Source organism: Lissotriton vulgaris, chromosome 2_1 (genome assembly GCF_964263255.1).
Source record: "Lissotriton vulgaris chromosome 2_1, aLisVul1.2, whole genome shotgun sequence".
Lineage (NCBI taxonomy): Eukaryota > Metazoa > Chordata > Amphibia > Caudata > Salamandridae > Lissotriton > Lissotriton vulgaris.
This window is the reverse complement of record NC_141687.1, coordinates 2,029,559,283-2,029,576,387: the sequence shown is the minus strand read 5'-3', so window position 1 is coordinate 2,029,576,387 and position 17,105 is coordinate 2,029,559,283. Positions and strand designations below refer to the sequence as shown.

The window sequence follows — 17,105 nt, the reverse complement described above, 5'->3', positions numbered from 1 at the left end:
CCTGAGACCATCCGCATGGATGATGCTGGTATATAGGGCAGAGACATCAAGTGTTACAAGCAGGTATGATGGATCCTACTGAACAGTGCTTAGCTTTCTTAAGAAGTCACTGGAGTCCTGGACATAAGAGGGTAATCCTAACACATGTTCCTGCAAGTATGAGTCCACATAGATTGTAGTATTCTCTAGCAACCCCCCACATGCAGAGATGATCGGTCTTCCGGGGGGTTTCTGCGAGTTCTTGTGGATCTTGGGGATCAGGTAGAGGACGGGCATGATGGGAAAATCATTTTTTAGATATTTAAGTTCATCCATGCTTATGAGACCTGATGACCGCCATCCCATGAGCAATGAATAGAATGTACTTTGGGCATCCTTAATGACCGCCAGATCACAGTGTCTGTAGCAGGAGATATCATTCAACTGGGCAGTCGCCTCTTCTAAGTACAAGTCCCTTGCCCACAAAACAATGTTGCCCCCCTTGTCCGATTGGCGGACAATCACATTGCCAGCCTTTTGGATCTTTGCCACTAAATCAGTGTATTTTTTGTTACAGTTATTTCTGTAATTGTTGTTCCTCAATGTCTGTGAGTACAATGTCTTGACATCTTTTACTATGGCCTCCTGGAAGATATCTAAATTGTCGTGCAGCATCTGTGGAGTATATGTAGATTTTGGCTTGAATTTTGTGAGGTTACCCATTGTGTTGCCAGATTGGGAAGCACTATCAACATCCGTTTGTTGTGACACAAACTGTTCTTGTCTTAGGCTCTCCATATCTTGAACGAGTGGCAAATCATGAACAATTAGTGTTGAGCTGTCATTGGTGTTGCTATCTGATCTAACATCCTGATTCCTAGGCCTATTGTTCAAAAAGTGTTTTTGCAGTTTAAGTTTCCTTGTGAACTTAAATAAATCGATTCTGGTGTCCGCGTAATTAAAATTTCGAGGCGGACAAAAAGATAAGCCCGTAGATAATGTTTTAAGTTCGGAATCTGTGAGTTGTAAGGAGGTTAGATTGATGATAGAAAAATTGGACACACCTGTTTGTTCTATGGTTGTTTCTTCTTCTTGCTCCACTGTTTTTTGTAAGGTTTGCGTTTTGGAGCATCGTCCTGCTCTGGCTTTTCGGCGCTGTCGTCGTTTGGCGCTGGGGTTTTTGCTGCCTTTTGGCGGTTGACTCTGGGGCGTAGTATATCCCTGTTGTCCTCGTTCACCATTTCCATCTCCTGCGCCATCGTGAACCGGGTAAACCCCAACCCCGACCGGGTTCTACCTCCTTCATATTCAGAGCCGCTGTCTATATTAGAACTTAGATCCGCATTCGATGAGCTGGCTGATGATGTAGCCCGTTGGGCTCCTTGTTCCTTGGGAGGCACCGTGCTTTTTGGCGGCTGGGACGCTTTCCTGGCGTCATACTTCCGTGCAAACGTAAATATACGACCTTCCAGATAGTCTGTTTTGTCCCGCTGAAATTTGTACTGTTTACGCTTTATGATGATGTCCTCCTCCTTCTGGACACGGACCATCATTTCCTCTCGGAGTTTGGTGCTTTCTGCCAGCTTGTCGGTACTTAACTCCTCAATCTCGAGGTTCAGCGCATCAATTTGGTTTTGTATTTTCAAGCGGTCCGACTCAGCATAACGGACTAGTATTTGCACCAACTTCCTCGAAGACTATATATATATACTGAAATAAAATCTTGCCGCTAACCCCTGGAGTGCGTTATACGTTTCTTTATGGAAATGGTTTGAGCCTGACTATTTGACCGCGAGTATCGGCGCGGAAACTGCACTCGCTGGTGAGTGCCTCGGGATTGCTGATGCAATTGGGAGCTTCGAGATGTATCTATTTAGAAAATTGAAGTACAAACTGAGTTGGGTGCATTACATAGTATTTTTTCTATGTCTTTCTTTTTTCTATGTCTACTAGTAAGTTTGCACAGGTGATTTGAGTTGACCACTTGCTTTCACTTTAAAAGGTGTACCTTGCATTGAAAACGCTGTCTTGTGATCAAGGCTCCGCTGAGCCGAAACGTCTGTGACTCTTTCTGCCAAATAAAGATCTGTGAAGCACCTCGAGGTCAGTGTCCGGAGTCTGCTTGCTGGCTGTGCGAGCTGCGCGAGCTTGGAGACAAACGGAGTACAGGAGATATAGCCAGTGGGATTCGTCCTGGCTTTACACGGGACCCTCCTTGAAAACTGGTCGACGCTTTGAATCGGATTCCTTCTCTGAACGGCGTTCAGGGAAATTACAAGCTCCGGAAGGAGTATGGCGTCTGACCCCCGGCTTCCGGTAATTGACCGGAAAACAGAGCGAAGGATTATCGAGCGCCCAAAGCTGTACGCGACTCGGGCTCGAGTTGCAATCACAACGGAGAATTACAGCCCTGGGAAACAAGGACGCTAAATCAAGTAAGCTCAATAAAAACTGGCACGGCTGGGAAAGGAGAGAGGACAAGTCTGGGAGCAAGTTTAGACTGCCGGTGATTTAAAAACGGACAGCTAGACAGCACCAGCATAGTATTTTGAATATTGCAGAAAGATGTCGGGTGACAGCGTAAGGGAGCGGGAGACATTAGCTGCATCAATGTTTTCCGATGACACCCCTATCCCGAATAACATACAAGGGAAGAAGAACACTGAAGCTAGTGGCAGCAGTACAACTAAAATTAAAGAACTTTTCAAGTTATTGGAAAAAAAGTCATTTCAGGAGCAAGCTAAGTGGTGGGAGTCAAAGTCACTACAGCGCTACATTGAGGTGAACCGCATCCCGCAGGGCTTAAGAATATTAACAGCCCCCACCTATGAAAATCCAAACACCGACTTGATGAAGGAGTGGGCAGAAATTAATTTAGAAGCATCGCGACATCAGGTGCAGGTGCTCATAAAATACGCAGACATAGACAGAGCCAAACTCCTTACAGAGATAGCGGACTTACAAGAAGAAATCGATGGCCTGGGGGAAGAGGACGAAAAGAATAGACTATCTAAAATCATGCAAGAGCGTCTAAAGAAAGAGGAGGCAAAAATTGTGGCAAGAAAATCATATAAATTCCAGAGAGATAGGAATGATTATGAGCTTGGCCAGATTTTTACTTTTGCGCGTAAGTTTGACACTCTGCGCAGGGGTGGCCCCAAGCAACAACAAACGAACAAAAAGAACCCCCCAAGCCATTCCGGTTCCGCAATTAAGGAAACCAACAGAACGAGTGAATCCTCCAATGCCACAATCAGCTCTGATCCCGACACGGATTCTGAAGCGGACCGCCGCAGACAGGCGGAAGTGGCGAAACAACCAAAACTCACACCAGGCCAGGAGATTGTTTTTTTAGGCCAGGACAGGCGGAACACCCTGAGGTCCAATGCAAGGGGCAGTCAAGAAAACACAGGGCAAACTACAGGCGCCGTCAGAGGTCGCGGATGGCAAAAAAGAGGAGCTCAAAAGAAGAGAGGAGGGGGAATAGGGCGAACTAATGCCCTTCAACAGGAATAAAAGCAACCTCCAACCGCACTGTTGTCAACCTTACCGAATTAACACTCACAGAGGAAGAGGAGAATATTCTCAAACTTGGCCTTTCTTATGCACCCCCTTGCGACTTTGACTATGCCAGCACGAGATGCAATGTGTATAAGGCAGTTAGGAAGCTCAAGCTACGCAAGTTTTATGCTTTAAAAAACAAGGATGGAGCAATATCAGATACGGAATGAACAGTCGAGACCGAGCAACCTGAAGCATCACAAGGGACTCGTATCCTAAGGGAGCTCTGGGAGACTGAAGGAATGGGATATGATGCAACCCTTAACACCAGTGAAACTAACAAGGGGATTGATGGGAGTGGTAACAGAATAACAACAACCACACAATTCAGAGCCCCATCAACATTCTACCCCATCCTGTTAAGAGACAATATAGATATTTTCCAGGAAAATGTTGTAGCAGATTTAAAGAAGTTGCAAATTCAGGTCGGGGGCATTAAGCGCAGATATTCAGCCCAGCTACAGCAATATAAGGCATTGACTGATAAACTGAATAAAGAAAAAAATGTGGTAATCAGAAGCAGTGACAAAGGGGGAAATGTTGTCCTCATGACAAAAACAAACTATGACAAAGAGGCTTACAGCCAACTAAATGACTGCTCATGTTACGAGAAGATTAACAACCGTGAGCTCCTGACCATCAAAGAAGAATATCACCGCAAGCTATGTAAGTGGCGGTCAGCCAAACTCATTACTGACACTGAATTTGACTATTTAAAGGTTGAATACCCTGTCACACCGATCCTGTATTTTATACCCAAAATACACAAGGACCCCATCCATCCACCTGGAAGGCCAATAATATCAGCACGAGGGAGCCTTCTTGAACATACCTCAATCTATATTGATCATTTTTTACAAGGTTATGTCCAGCAGTTGGGGTCATATATACGTGACACAGGGGATTTTCTAGTAAAAATCAAGGAAGTACAGATTCAGGAGGGGGATTGGCTGATAGCACTGGATGTAACAGCATTATACACCAGTATATCACATAGTGATGGTCTTGATGCAATACGGTACTATTTATCCAGAAGGGAACCAGGCAATGAAAAGCACACTAAAATGCTGTTGGACATGTTAAATTTTTGTCTCACAAATAATGTGTTTTTGTTTAATCAACAGTTGTACCGCCAAAAACAGGGGGTAGCAATGGGGGCCAGTTTCTCTCCAAGCTACGCATGTTTGCACATGGGAGCTTGGGAGGAACTGGTTCTCGGGCTTGGGTACCAGCACATCATTAGGAACAATCTTGTGGCATGGTTCCGCTTTATAGACGACCTGTTCGTCATATGGAGAGGAAGTCATGAGGAGGCCCTTAAATTTATTGAGGATATTAATGACAACCCCCTCAATCTTAGATTCACTGCGACACTCAGTCAGGAAAAAGTTACCTTTTTAGATGCTGAACTCTACACCAAGGGGTGTCGTTTGGAATCTAGGGTTTACAGAAAAAAGACAGCTGGCAACAGCATTTTACATGCTGCTAGCGCTCACCCGGTCCATCTCATTTCCAGTATCCCATATGGGGAAATGCTGCGATTAAGACGCATATGCAGCAACCCCGTGGAGCTGAAGCAGGCACAAAATGAGAGCAGGGAGAGATTCCTTGAAAGAGGATACTCCAAAAAATTGATCGACAAAGCTGTGCAAAAATCCATGAACATGAGTAGAGAGGAGCTCCTTATCAGGAAAGCGGACAGGGAGCCTACCAGGCAAGATACATCTAAACCTGATAAAGTTGAGCCTGAATGCTTCAGACTTATAACAGGATTCACTAAACAACACCATCAGATAAGAAAAATAGTGAATAAACACTGGCCCATTGTACTGAGGGACAATGTGATAGGCAAAAGTCTGCCAAAGTCTATTTCTTTAACCTACAGTAGAGCACCCTCTTTAAGGGATCACATTGTCAAAACCAACCCGGATCCCTTTACTAAAACAGAGTGGTGGCAACGAAATAGAGGATTCTACAACTGTAAAATCTGTAAAGCATGCACTCATGGTGAAAACACCAAAACATACAAGGATGGGTTTACAGGGAAAGAACACTTGATAACCCAAGTACTAACATGCAAGACAGAATACGCAATATATGTTTTGCGCTGTCCTTGCGGTTTGCAGATGTGGGCAGCACCAGGAATGCTGTCCATAAACGCATTTTACAACATCTGCGAGCAATAACTAATATGGACAGCACATATCCAGTAGCACGCCATTTCAAGGACCATCACCAAAGTAACAACAGTGGTCTTAGATACTGGGTTATCGATTCGGTCATCAATACTAAAAGGGGTGGAGATAGGGAAACCAGACTTAGAAAGCTGGAAACGAAATATATCCTCCTGCTCAATACTAAGGTGCCCCATGGGTTGAATGTGACAGAAGACCTCCACACTTGCTTGCTCTAGAAGACTCAATTTATCAGGAGTGTGCGCTCTCCCCCCCGAGGATAATGTCCAAGGCAATCACCCGGCTGGGAGAAGGCTGGGACAGATCCCGAGGGGGCTGCGAGCATACACAAATTATAATGATTTCTATTGTAAAAGTTATGCTGCTTTGAGAACATTTTATGTTTTTTGTCATTATTTTTCACTGTGCACTGTTTTTTCAACCTGGTTAAAAACCAACAAGATGAAATACACTGTAAGGATTTTTTAACATAAGGTTTTTTATTATTTTATTCTTAATTTTTGGTTTTGGGTTCTGGGTCCTTTTTGGACCTGAATTATTATTTTCACTCGTTCCATTACAATCGGCATTGAGACATGGCAACTATGGCACCCATATAGGAGTCTATATTACAGATTCGTGTGACTTATGTGAAATGTGATACCATTTTTATTCCGTCTATGATTAGAAACTGCAATGCAAATTGCTGAATGATAATAGAAACTGATAAATTAACTCTCCTCCTCAATAGAAATCATTATATTTGTAAATATACACTGTTTACAAGTGACACAGATTAGGACCGAGGAATATAGTAATATGCGTATTTGCACTAATATTGCCAATTTTGCACATTTTGTCGGAATAAGGCACTTTAAAGCACATTTTGCACTTTGAAAAAACAGCACATAGCACTTTATATGGATTCAGCCATTAATCCAAGGTTCCTAAATTTAGAATAAAAATCAGAATCTAAATTTACAAATGTTAGGAGACATGTGGTAGGAGATGTATATACTTGTAAATAAGGTTTCTTTTAGACGGACTTGTACAATAGATATGTGTATTTTACCATGATTTTTTTTAATGAATTCCATTTATAATTCAAGTCACACTTAATATTGAATCTGTACAGAATACTGATTATATGGATTTGTTACAAATGTATTTTACATCTATTTAGAAAATTGAAGTACAAACTGAGTTGGGTGCTTACATAGTATTTTTTCTATGTCTACTAGTAAGTTTGCACAGGTGATTTGAGTTGACCACTTGGTTTCACTTTAAAAGGTGTACCTTGCATTGAAAACGCTGTCATGTGATCAAGGCTCCGCTGAGCCGAAACGTCTGTGACTCTTTCTGCCAAATAAAGATCTGTGAAGCACCTCGAGGTCCGTGTCCGGAGTCTGCTTGCTGGCTGTGCGAGCTGCGCGAGCTTGGAGACAAACGGAGTACATGATATATATATATATATATATACACACACACAACACCTATACACACACACCCCTATACACACACACACCCCTATAATCCATAAACACACACACCTATTAAAGTTGACAAAGTTCTCTTTCATTGACATTTCTTTGAATAAAGGCTAAATATTTCTTCATAATTTGTTATATTTTATTTTAATGCTTTTGTACCTGCTAATGTTTGTGCTTTAATTTTAATAGGCAGAACCAGGTAGTATTACTAGACACATTGGAACAGGAAATTTCGAAATTCAGGGAGTGCAGTACCATTCTTGACATCAATGCTTTGGTGAGTTGTGTTATATTTGTGTACTTATTATAGCAGCTATTTGATATGTACAGATTAAAACGTTGATATTCTTTCCATTGGAAGAGATGCTGGCCTTTGTGAAGCAGACTAGAAGTATTGCTTTAGGGTGACTTTGGTAGTAGATAAATACAGACTATCTTTAATCTTAATCTAATGCATGGTCAGCAATGCATATTAACCTCCCTCCAATCCATGCACCCTCCTCTTGCTCTTTCAATTAAATATCCAAATTTCCTGTCAAAGGGTACTTCCAGGTGAAGGTTGGCTGTTATCACAGTCCCCATGCTGCCAACTTCCACATTGAGCACTTATTCTCTTTTACTCATTAAATATTGTGTTTAGAGTAAAAACAGAGACTAGAGTACGCCTTCGAAGGAAAGAAAAATATCTGTAAGATTAATACAAAAGATTTGTTGTTAGGAATGTAAATCATGCATTTGCGAAAGCTTAATTGAAATTGTAACTGTATAATGTTGATGCTCATTTTTTATGTTCTTTTTAGCTCTCAGAAGCAAAATACTATCATAACAAGTTAGTTAACGTTAGAAAAGAAATGATGACCCTGCACGAAAAAACATCAAAATTAAAAGTAAGTTGATTATTTATTCTGCCTTTTCACTTGGAAGTAAAAATGTAAAATGTGATTCACTATTTCAATATTACTCTGTTCTGATCACTACTTGTTTGAGGTTTACACTTCGAATTATTCAAACCTTTTTTGGTTCTGTTTATTGATTTTCTGCTTGTGCACATGAGTAATGTGGAATGGTAACATCAGCGTTTCACACTTTGCCCTTTGCTACTTTCAAGCCCACACCTGTCTGTTCATCTGGGATCTCAGTGCTTGAAAAAAGGACCAGTGTAGGCAGATGTGAATGTTCACGATGAGATAAAGGAGCTTAAGGAAGATAACCATTTTTATTAGTGCTATTCGCCTGGCCAGTTACAATGATAGTGAATACCAACATGTGATCTGGTCTGCCATTTTATTGACCGATATACCCAGGCATCCCTTTGAGCTCTCACACCATTCCAGTGTGAAGTGTGCAACAACCCTATCTGCAGGTGGAAGAACTGTGATTTGTTACAGTATATAGTGACTCCCTCCCAATAGGGCCCTACATTTTAGGATTTCTCACGTTATCAACCTGAGCCATACCCTCCGTACTCTCAAATACAATGTCATATTGTCTGCATAGAGGGAGATCAAAGGATTGTGGCTTGTGTATATCAGAGGGCATGGCCGAAGTAGTGCTGCCTAAGCTTAACAGCCAGTGGCTCCAGGGCAGTCGCAAGCGGAATGGAATAAAGGGCACACCCCCATCGGGTTCCATGAGAGATGGAAATGCTCATTACTAATTTGTACCAGAGTTTATGGAAAAGAATATAGCTGTCTGATCTGTTCTGTCAAACTACTGGGCATGCTAAGTCTATCCAGTCTATCCAGAATAGATAATAGATATACCCCTTCCAAAGAATCAAACACTTGATAAGATTTTCCTTGAGTTTGATATTCTGTTCCACTGCCATTAGCCTCTCATGTTTTTATAGCTTGCGAGAGATAGAGTTAATTTATTTTTTTGTCCTCATTTGCCACCTAGGTTTAGATGTGCAATCTGCAGGTATACAAGCAAAAGTGCTGCCTCAGTTCTTTCAACTGGAAGGGATAGAAGTGGAACGGGGGACTCATCCCTCAGCAATAGTGCCTAAACCAACAAAGATCACCAAACAAAAACCTTACATGGTGTCAAGAGTGCAGCCAAGATACTAATAAAGCATCTAACCACGGCTATACCCAACAAGCATTTGCAATGCAATAGGTCTCGCATTAGGAAAGTTTGAGCTATTGGTATTGTAAATGACACATTTTTTATTTATGTGTTAGTTTTGAAAATAGCAAACTTAATAGCTTTGTTGTTTACAATGCCAATAGTTTTAACATTTGCAAATGTGACACCTATAGCATTTGTAATGCAATATGTGTTGTATTTACGTGACTTAGATGTATTGATATTTAGTGAGGCAGCGCAGTGTGTGTGTGTGTGAGGCAGCGCAGTGTGTGTGTGAAACAGCGCAGTGTGTGTGAGGCAGCGCAGCGTGTGTGTGAGGCAGCGCAGTGTGTGTGTGAGGCAGCGCAGTGTGTGTGAGGCAGCGCATTGTGTGGCAGCGCAGTGTGTGTGGCAGCGCAGTGTGTGTGGCAGCGCAGTGTGTGTGGCAGCGCAGTGTGTGTGTGTGGCAGCGCAGTGTGTGTGTGTGGCAGCGCAGTGTGTGTGTGTGGCAGCGCAGTGCGTGTGTGAGGCAGCACAGTGTGAGGCAGCACAGTGTGTGTGTGTGAGGCAGTGTAGTGTGTAACAGGGCAGTGTGTGTGATGCAGCGCAGTGTGTGTGAGAGGCAGTGCCGTGTGTGTCTCACAGTGCAGTTTGTGTGTAACAGTGCAGTGTGTGTGATAGGACAGTGTGAGTGACACACAGCAGTGTGTGCCTACGTAGTGTGCGTGTGAGGCAGCGCAGTGTGTGTGAGGCAGCGCAGTGTGTGTGAGGCAGCGCAGTGTGTGTGAGGCAGCGCAGTGTGTGTGAAGCAGCGCAGTGTGTGGCAGGGCAGTGTGTGCGTGATGCAGCATAGTGTGTGTGTGAGGTAGTGCAGTGTGTGTGTCACAGGGCAGTGTGTGTGTCACAGCACAGTGTGTGTGATAGGACAGTGTGAGTGACACAGCAGTGTGTGACTACGTACTGTGTTTGTGAGGCAGCGCAGTGTGTGTGTGTGTGAGGCAGCGCAGTGTGTGTGTGAGGCAGTGCAGTGTGTGCGTGTGTAGCAGCGCAGTGTGTGTGAGGCAGCGCAGTGTGTGTGTGTGAGGCAGCGCAGTGTGTGTGTGTGTGGCAGCGCAGTGTGTGTGTGAGGCAGCGCAGTGTGTGTGTGTGAGGCAGCGTGTGTGTGTGAGGCAGCGTAGTGTGTATGTGTGAGGCAGCGCAGTGTGTGTGTGTGTGAGGCAGCGTGGTGTGTGTGTGTGAGGCAGCGTGGTGTGTGTGTGTGTGAGGGAGGGCAGTGTGTGTAAGGCAGCGCAGTGTGTGTGTGTGAGGCAGCGCAGTGTGTGTGTGAGGCGGCGCAGTGTGTATGTGAGGCGGCACAGTGTGTGTGTGAGGCGGCGCAGTGTGTTTGTGTGGCGGCGCAGTGTGTTTGTGAGGCGGCGCAGTGTGTTTGTGAGGCGGCGCAGTGTGTGTGAGGCGGCGCAGTGTGTGTGTGAGGCGGCGCAGTGTGTGTGTGAGGCGGCGCAGTGTGAGTGTGAGGCGGCGCAGTGTGTGTGTGTGAGGCGGCGCAGTGTGTGTGAGGCACCACAGTGTGTGTGAGGGAGGGCAGTGTGTATGTGAGGCAGCGCAGTGTGTGTGTGTGTGAGGCAGCGCAGTGTGTGTGTGTGTGTGTGTGAGGCAGCGCAGTGTGTGTGTGTGAGGCAGCGTGGTGTGTGTGTGTGAAGGAGGGCAGTGTGTATGTGAGGCAGCGCAGTATGTGAGGCAGCGCAGTGTGTGTGAGGCAGCGCAGTGTGTGTTAGGCAGCGCAGTGTGTGTGAGGCAGCGCAGTGTGTGTGAGGCAGCGCAGTGTGTGTGAGGCAGCGCAGTGTGTGTGAGGCAGCGCAGTGTCCAATGTGTGGAAGGGCCTGGTTACTTCAGCATGAATGACGCACCTGCACTTCATAGCAGCTATTCTGCTGATCCTCAAATTGCCAAAAACTCAGGCCTGCTTACGGAGGCCCCATGAGATGCGCAAACATTCCTGAGGATCCTCAATGTTCTATTTGGACCATTATCAAATCAGGACTACAATTCACAGAATGTAGAGCACGGTCCTGGATGACCCACACACGCCTGGGCCTTTGAAAAATGAGAGCTCCGAGTAATTCTTCCTTGGCAAGAGAGATTTGAAGATACCAATAAACTGCAAAATGATAACACAGATTTAAAAGCTCAGAAGTAAGAGCATAATTGAGGATTTGAGTGATGCTTATATGAAACGCTAAAGATGTAGGTGTTTTTATTTGCATTTAGTTTCCTTTAGTACATATTGACACCAGATCATTGCACTTTTAAATACCATTTTCATGTTAATTTGTAACGTGTGGCTCCAAACTTTGCAACATATATTCATCACTCTAAATTGTGCACTATCAATAATTCAAGGACGAGAATTTCTTTTAAATGCCTGGCAATGTTCAAGTCTCTCTCGTTCCTTTGAGAGGTGCAGCTTGTGGGATTGTCAGACATCCCCACACACGCTGTACAATAACAGTGCGCCAGCCCCACAACACTGGCGTCTGAGCGTGCATGTCTGTAGAATGAGAATGTAAACACGCCCCGGTCACTGGAGTTTAAAGGAGCATGGTGCACCCATGCCAGGCATCTGTACGCTCTAAAAAGCCACTAAGACAAGTTCGTCTAACACCCACCACCAATATTGACTTTTTTCTCAACAAATTGCGGGATGCGAAGACCAGCGTTTTAAAATAAAGTAATCCAGATTTTTTTTTCCAAACATAGTACACATTAGAGACACTTCCTGAATCAAGAAATCAGTGCAAATGTTGTTTGATTATACGAGGACAGTGCCTGGCGAGTAACCACAACTCCAGGCTGCTTTTATTTTAGTGCAGGGATTCAATAGCAAACACGCGCAAAACCTCCCGGACATATGTGAATCTATGCGAATGATGCCTGATGGCGGCAGTAGCACCTCCCGGGCGTGGGGACATACTGCCTGGTCTCCCACTAACCAGGTGCAAGCAGTCCCCAAAAAACAAAATGCAAAAAAGCGAAGAAAAACCGGAAAAGCAAACTAATAAACTGGTGTTCTTACTTACCCACTCCGTATTTTTCTTCTTTCTTGGTGGGGACCCATCGAGTCATTTTCAGGGAGAGCTTCGGCGGGGGACCCCTTTCTTTGGAACCGGTATCTGGGGGTTACTGACCCACTCGGAACCCCTGCTCCCCGTCACACGAGCGCAGTCAGGCAGGGCGGCGGAACAGGCAGGAAACTGCACTCTTCTAAGCGGCCATTTTCCATATCTCTGGCCAGCAGCAGGAAAAGGTTTTGCCAAGACGGCATGCGCAGCTGTTGCCCCGCTGCTGGAGAGAGGCGAGCTCCGGAGTCCGACGGGCCTCAGAGGTGCCTGGCAGCGGGTCCTGGTCTGATGGGAGCTACGGTAGGGCCGGGAGGCAGGGGAACCGCGGATCCCAGCGCCGGGAGGGAGCAGAACCGCTGGTCCTACGGATAGGAGTGGGAGGAAGCTCCTACACGGCAGCCGAGATGGGAGGGAGCTCGGCGAAAGCCGCGGGGCTGGGTTGGGAGGAAGGTCGGCTATGGCCTCTGGGAAGGGAGGAAAGTCGGTGCGGCTGGGTCCCGAGAACAGCTGGGCGGACACAACCAGCTAGCGTGGCGCGCTTTTCTGAAAATCTATAAAATAGTCGTAGGAAGTAACACACGGTGGGATGTTGACGTGGTGTTTAAAAGTACGTGGTCAAACTTTATTTGATTACCTGCCAACATGTGTAAATTCCCACCTTCACCATTCACCGTATTACAAAGCATGGATGTGCTATTCTGTTTAAAAAGCAGTTAAGCGTTGCAATCCCGCCGCAGCCGCACCGGAAGTCCGGCTAGGTCGCCTTGTGACGGGGGCGTGGCCGCGTTCGGACCGGAAGAGGAGGCGTAAATCCGTCTTGTGGCCCGGGGCTCCTGTGAGCGGTGGAGAGCCCCGGGGCCGCCAGTAGGAGGTTGCGGAAGTGTTGCGGGCTCCCTTGACCAAGTGGGAGCCCCGGGAAAGGAGCGTGCTGCGAGTGTAGTCCTCCGAGATTGGCCCGGTAAGTTCCAAAGGGCTGGGGGGGGGGCCTCAGTGCTCTCGTGTGTGTATGTGTGCGGGGGGGTATCTCTGCATGTATGTATGTGCGTGCGTGCATGGGCGCTCGTGTGTGTGTGTATGCATTGTGCCTGCGTGGGTGTATGTGTGTGTGCGCGCATGCGTGTGTGTGGCTGTGTGTGATTGAGAGTGAATGGCAGGCAGGGGATGTGCACGGCGACGTGCGCGCCCTCGAGGAGGAATCTGAGACAGCGAGGCGCGTGGGCGATCGCTGTCTCACATTCCTCCAGACACGCTAGCAAAAGATGTCTTCGCAGACAAAGCATGCTTCGCATGCTTTTTAGGTCTGCTCGACCTAAAAATGGGAAAGATGGCTTAATCATTGGACCTGGAGGGGGGAAAAAACAACAAAAAAACCCTGTGTCTCAATGTTCCCACTTCAAGAGATGCCAGAAAGATCTTTTGTCATGGTTTCCAGCTCTGGCCAAGTCCAACCTAGAGACCTGCAAGACCGAGGTGTACCAGTCATTAATTGAGGGAGGTAGAGTCTTTCCATTTCTTACATATTTCCCTCCTAGCCAGAAGGATAGAATAGAAAATCAACTTCTTAGCCGACATGGGGACTCCTTCTATAAGACCAAAAATTACTGAGGTTAGGTCAAAAACAATATTGGTATCAACTGATATTGAGAGAGTCTTACTTATAGCGTCCCAAAATTGGGACAAAAAAGGTCACTCGAAGAACATGTGAGTGTCCGCTGCGGCCAAAAGCCCACATCTCGCACAAGCCACCATGTTTCTCTGATTGAATTTAGAAAGTCGTAGAGGTGAATAATACGCACGGTGTATAGTGAACAGATGGTTTCTACGTAACCATGCCGGCTTGACAATATCCCACATCATTTTACATGATGTACTCCAAAGGTCTTGCAGGCTGGAGTTACTCACATGAGATGACCAAAGCTGATCTGGTAACATGAATTCACCATCCAGTTCTTCCAAAATTAGATTATACCAAAATGAAATCTCCTTCTTGGCGGGAGGCTTTTCAACTAGAAGGGTAATAAGCTGACTATATGCACCCAAGGGAAATTTGGTTTCACGAGAAGATAAAGCGTTATATGCTCTAGACCAGCTGGATATTTGCAGATATTTAAGTCTGGCGAAGTCTGGGCCAATTTTGTTTCTCAAACACTCCCAAGATAACAGGGCTCCGTCAACGAATAGTTCTCCCCACATCAAGAGTCCAGCATCTCTCATGGATAGAGCAAGTGTATCTCCCAACCAAGCCGGACTATCAGGAAGATCCCACATAGGCGTCCTACTTCCATAGTACCCTATTTTTATAGCTTTTGTTAGCTGGGCCCAAATTTTTGCCATACCCCGTAAAATTTTCAGTTTGACTTTTTTAAAATACTTGGGATCTCCAAATTTAAAGAGGAAACTGGACTGACTCACCCCCTCTGCCTTCAACAGTGTAGAATACATATAACCCAGTCTATGGTCGGATGGATTCTTTAATAGTATCCTAGCATGAGATAGCTGAAAGGCCCAGGCATAAATCTGGAGATCAGGGGCAGCAAGTCCCCACTTATCCCTTTGTCTCCTGATTTTTTTCCACGAGATTCTCGGAAGATGTTTATTCCAGACAAAGGTGTTTATTTCGGCTTGTAATCTTTTAATGACAGAAGGTTCAAAATATAACGGAATATTGTTAAATAAAAAAGTAATCTTGGGCAGAATAGACATTTTAACGAGATTAATCCTACCCAGTAGCGATAAGGGGAGATGAGCCCAATTTTGAAGCAATTTACGGCATTCTTTAGCCACCTTCGAGAAGTTGTTAGTGGCGATCTGATCTATATCTTCAACAACGTTAAGACCTAGATACCTCATCTCTTTTCCTGGCCGTATGCCAGAGCTAAAAGAACTCTGGTCGATGTTCCAGGTCATCATCTCAGTCTTTAATGTATTAATCTCATAACCCAACACTTCCCCAAATTCCAAAGCCAGCTTGAATATTGCAGGAAGGGCCGAATGAGGTGCGGAAGTGAAGATGAGGATATCGCCCGCATATAGGGCCACCTTTCTCTCCCAACCCCTATATACAAACTCCTTGATGTTAACACTGTCCCTCAAACTCTGGGCAAATGGTTCAGCATACAGATCGAACAAGAGTGGGGAGAGCGGGCAGCCCTGCCGTGTTCCCCTCGAGATGTTAAAGGGGTCAGATAATACCCCATTGACCAGAACGCAGGCACTGGGGTTCCGGTAAAGAAGACCAATTGTGCGACGAAATCTATCTCCCACACCTAATTTTGCCAAGGCCTCCGACAGGTACAATCAATTGACCCTGTCGAAGGCCTTGGTGGCATCCAATGTAAGAACCGCCAAAGGGAGAGATTCCAAAACAGCCAGATCTATGACCCCTATTAAGTCAAATGTTAATTCAAAAAGCTGTCGCCCTTTGACGAAGCCCTTCTGATCTAGATGTAAGATCGTAGGAGCAACTAAGGCCAGTCTATTTGCGAGAATGGAGGAGAATATCTTGTAATCCCCATTTAATATAGAGATTGGTCTGTACGAACCACATGTTGTTGATGGCTTCCCAGATTTTAATATTACAGTAATGGAAGCATTGTCCCATGACACTGGAGGAGGCACCCCATCCAATAAGATCTGATTAAACAAAATTGCCAAAAAGGGGCCAAGTTCCTGCTCCAAGGTTCTATAAATTTCCGCAGGAAGACCGTCTGGCCCGGACGCTTTCCCCTTCTTGGCATTCTGAATGGCTTTCCTCACCTCTTCTTCCGAGATTTTGCTGTCGAACAACTCGCTCTGATTGACAGTTAGACGTGGGAGGGTGATTTTACTAAGCCATTCTTTAATGGTAACGGGGTCCAATTTTTTGTCCTCATAGTAGATAGCTTGAAAATATTCTCTAAAGGTTGATCTAATGTCAACATCCGCAGATAAAGGGACATCATTAACGTTGATCAGATCAATATTATTACGGACCTGATCCGTTTTAGCTTTCCATGCTAGTAAATTGCCAGCCCCCTCCCCATACTGAAAATGAGCAATCTTACTGGCCTCCCATCTTTCTTGTATCCTCTGGTTAAGAATCGAGGCTAGTTGACCCTTTAAGGAAAGCAATTTCTCATGCAGAGATGTTAAAACAGCGTCCATGGTAGTAGCACCAGTATCAATCTCTAGCTGAACCATAGCTATATTCGCCTCCACCGAGGCTACAGCTTCTCTATACTCTCTCCTTCTATAGGCAATCTTAGCTGTAATAAGGCCTCTCAGAAAAGCCTTAAGAGAGTCCCAGACTACTCCTATTCCAGCAGAACCCACATTTACCTTCAAAAACTCTGCTACTTCGGTCTTTAAAAAAAGCACATCTTCAGGGTGGGAAAGTAGCGAGCGATCAAAGGACCAAGTTCTTACTGGCTCAGCTAAAGGGGTCATGAGTTCCAACAATACTGCCGAATGATCTGATAAGTGTAGGGGTAGGTATTTAATGACCTTAACAACATCAACCAATCTCTGATTAATTAGTATAAAATCTATTCTCGATTGGTGATGGTACTTGTAATTCCTAAAAGAGATGCCCTGTTGTTGGCCTGCCCTTACTCTCCAGATATCCACGTACCCATATAACTTCATTTCATTCAACAAGAAGGCTCTTGACCTTGACGGAACCCTAGATCGATTATTATGAGACTTGTCTAACATAGGGTCTAAAACAATATTAAAGT

The 17,105-nt window shown here is 45.1% G+C and overlaps 1 protein-coding gene across 2 annotated transcripts in view; it reads left to right on the top strand.

Moving 5' to 3' along the window:
• Positions 1 to 17,105, top strand: part of BLOC1S6 (biogenesis of lysosomal organelles complex 1 subunit 6) — a 308,964-nt gene that overhangs the window by 269,825 nt on the left and 22,034 nt on the right. For both annotated transcript variants that reach the window (XM_086958261.1, XM_086958262.1), the window contains 2 exons: positions 7,394 to 7,481; positions 8,005 to 8,091. In XM_086958261.1, the coding sequence (XP_086814387.1) occupies positions 7,394 to 7,481; positions 8,005 to 8,091 (175 nt within the window). The remainder of the gene's footprint in view (positions 1 to 7,393; positions 7,482 to 8,004; positions 8,092 to 17,105) is intronic.